This window comes from Opisthorchis viverrini (assembly GCF_000715545.1).
Source record: "Opisthorchis viverrini unplaced genomic scaffold opera_v5_355, whole genome shotgun sequence".
Classification (NCBI taxonomy): domain Eukaryota; kingdom Metazoa; phylum Platyhelminthes; class Trematoda; order Opisthorchiida; family Opisthorchiidae; genus Opisthorchis; species Opisthorchis viverrini.
In genome coordinates, this window is record NW_008752017.1 from 414739 (window position 1) to 416919 (window position 2181).

A 2181-nucleotide genomic window follows, 5' to 3' on the forward strand; every position below is an offset into this window, starting at 1 on the left:
ACCCCGACAGGACTACTACGATGTCGCGGCCCAGCAACAGCAACAACAGGCGATGGCGGCTGTAGCAGCTGCGGCAGCGGCAGCTTTGTATCCCAACACAGCGGCAGCGGACTTGTATGCGCTCGCTGCTGGCAGTGGTGCTACCCGCGCTGCAGGGTCGTTAAATCGTCGCGGACAAAGAGGCAGCTCACCTAACGAATTCAACCCACGTCCTTACCATAATGATACACGTCGGAGACAAAATCCTTCTTACAACACTAACCCAAGGTACGTCTGTTTCTATGGTCCCTTCTCATCGGCATTAGCTTGGGGTTCCGAAAGCGGTGTTAGGTCCATAAACTAACCGTTTGTAGTTCTTGAGGGCGATCGATGGCCAATCAGATTGTGCTCTATAACTGATTTGAAGTGGTGTTATTTTGGTGTTCAAGCTGTATGCTGAGTTTGTCAGTTTTTTTTACAAACGATCGACGTGACGTCATCACGTTGTGTACCGGGGCAGTGGTGTGCCGGTGCATGTTGAGTAGTAGTTGTGTCGACAAAATGTTAATCTATCTACCTGACTGACTGTAGTCCACTTATTTCACCTGGGATATATAATCAGCCGCCGCGGATACAACACGTGTAGTGTCTACCTCAACATCTGCATCAGTTTTCAGATGGATGCCACCACCAGAAAGGTGGTCGTTTCACCCGAAAAACCCTAATAGTTCCGATAACTGTTCACAACTGATTGCTCTGAGCGAAAAGTCGGACGATTAAGGGTCCGATTCGGCTAACGTAAGTGATGCTCACCAGTCGCTCAGGCAAACGTGAGTCAGTTAAGCGCACGGAAGCAAAATTCAGCGATCGCACTCCCTGCACAAGCCTGGAACAATCAGGCTTGAAAATCTTTCGGGTCTAGGGTCACCATAGGTGCCACAGGTTGCACGCGATCCAACAGATAAATCTCAGAGCCGGTGTCAAAAGTGTACACAGGACATGTTGGACATGGCCAACATAACATGCAGGCTAGTTTTTGGCAAACCGCGTGTATGTTGATACAAGTCGTTCGTTCCTCGGTTAGGGCCATCTCATTTGCCCGAGCAGTTTAATTTAATGCATATGCTGCATTTTCACTATGAACCTGCAAATTAAATCTAACTCCTTCCAAAGATAAGTTACCGTACGCTACATGAAAAACTCGGGATTTACAAAATTCAGCCGATCGTTCCTGATGAAAAACTTTTACGGTAGAGAGATTCCTTTTTTTAGATCAGTTCAGTATACATACGAGATGTGGATATTTTTTCATTCCGGTACTGTTCATTTTAGACGACCATTCCGCGCAACGGAGCGTAATATGGTTTCGTACAACGACCTTGATGACCCAAATAATGAGGGAATGTGAGAGCCGTTATTCACCGAGTAATCCAACTGTTGTCGTAATTTGTATAGTTTCTGTCTTGCTGCATTTCTCAACTCGTATCATAAATAAATGATATCTTCCAGTGTTCGTCATTCTCGTTGCTTTATCGGCCCGCTTTTGGGGTGTCTGGGTCACTACAAATGCAGAAGACACCCACAGGTAGGAGTGCGTTCTTTGTTGTCCTGATAGCGTGATTAACGCCCACCCGATATATAGGATATGACTGCACTCCGATTTAGCTCGAACCATGTAATGTGCGCTCACACGTTACCGGAAGATCTTACCATCTTCATTTGTCCAAAATCATTTAAGGAATTTGCAGTACCATTTGGAAGCATTGTGATCATTTTCCGTCCGCTAGGGTGAACCTGAGGCGCACGGGACGGGTGCTTTTTGGTAAAGTACTACATTTTCAGTCACCCAGGTCGAGTGACACATCATCTCGTGGGTAGCCCGTTCCAATAATTTGATCCACGAAATGTGAACTAGTGAATCAGGTGGTAGAGAAACGCAAGGGCCGGTCCGTCCTCTGCTGGCGAGTCTATATATCCCACCGACCCTCAAACGTTTGCTGAGAAGTGATTAAAACGCCAAGTATTTGCTCCCATTCCTCACCTGCAAAACCTGGAGTCGCGTCTGCATATCATGTTTGAACTGATTCAGAGTTCAGTAAGACGGCCAAGTATATCCATTATACATCAATTATTTGCAAGGACGAACTATCGTGTGGGTTTCAGGTACGTGTGTGAAGTTCCAGCTACCGCGGCAACGGCATC

At 46.6% G+C, this 2181-nt stretch overlaps 1 protein-coding gene across 1 annotated transcript in view; it reads left to right on the forward strand.

Annotated features, from left to right (window-relative positions):
- T265_15131 (hypothetical protein) overlaps positions 1 to 1490 on the forward strand; it is a gene marked incomplete at both ends in the record, with an annotated part of 14259 nt that extends 12769 nt beyond the window's left edge. The window contains 2 exons of the mRNA XM_009176715.1: positions 11 to 267; positions 1312 to 1490. Of these exons, the coding sequence (XP_009174979.1) occupies positions 11 to 267; positions 1312 to 1387 (333 nt within the window). The remainder of the gene's footprint in view (positions 1 to 10; positions 268 to 1311) is intronic.
- Between the last annotated feature and the right edge of the window lie 691 nt (positions 1491 to 2181).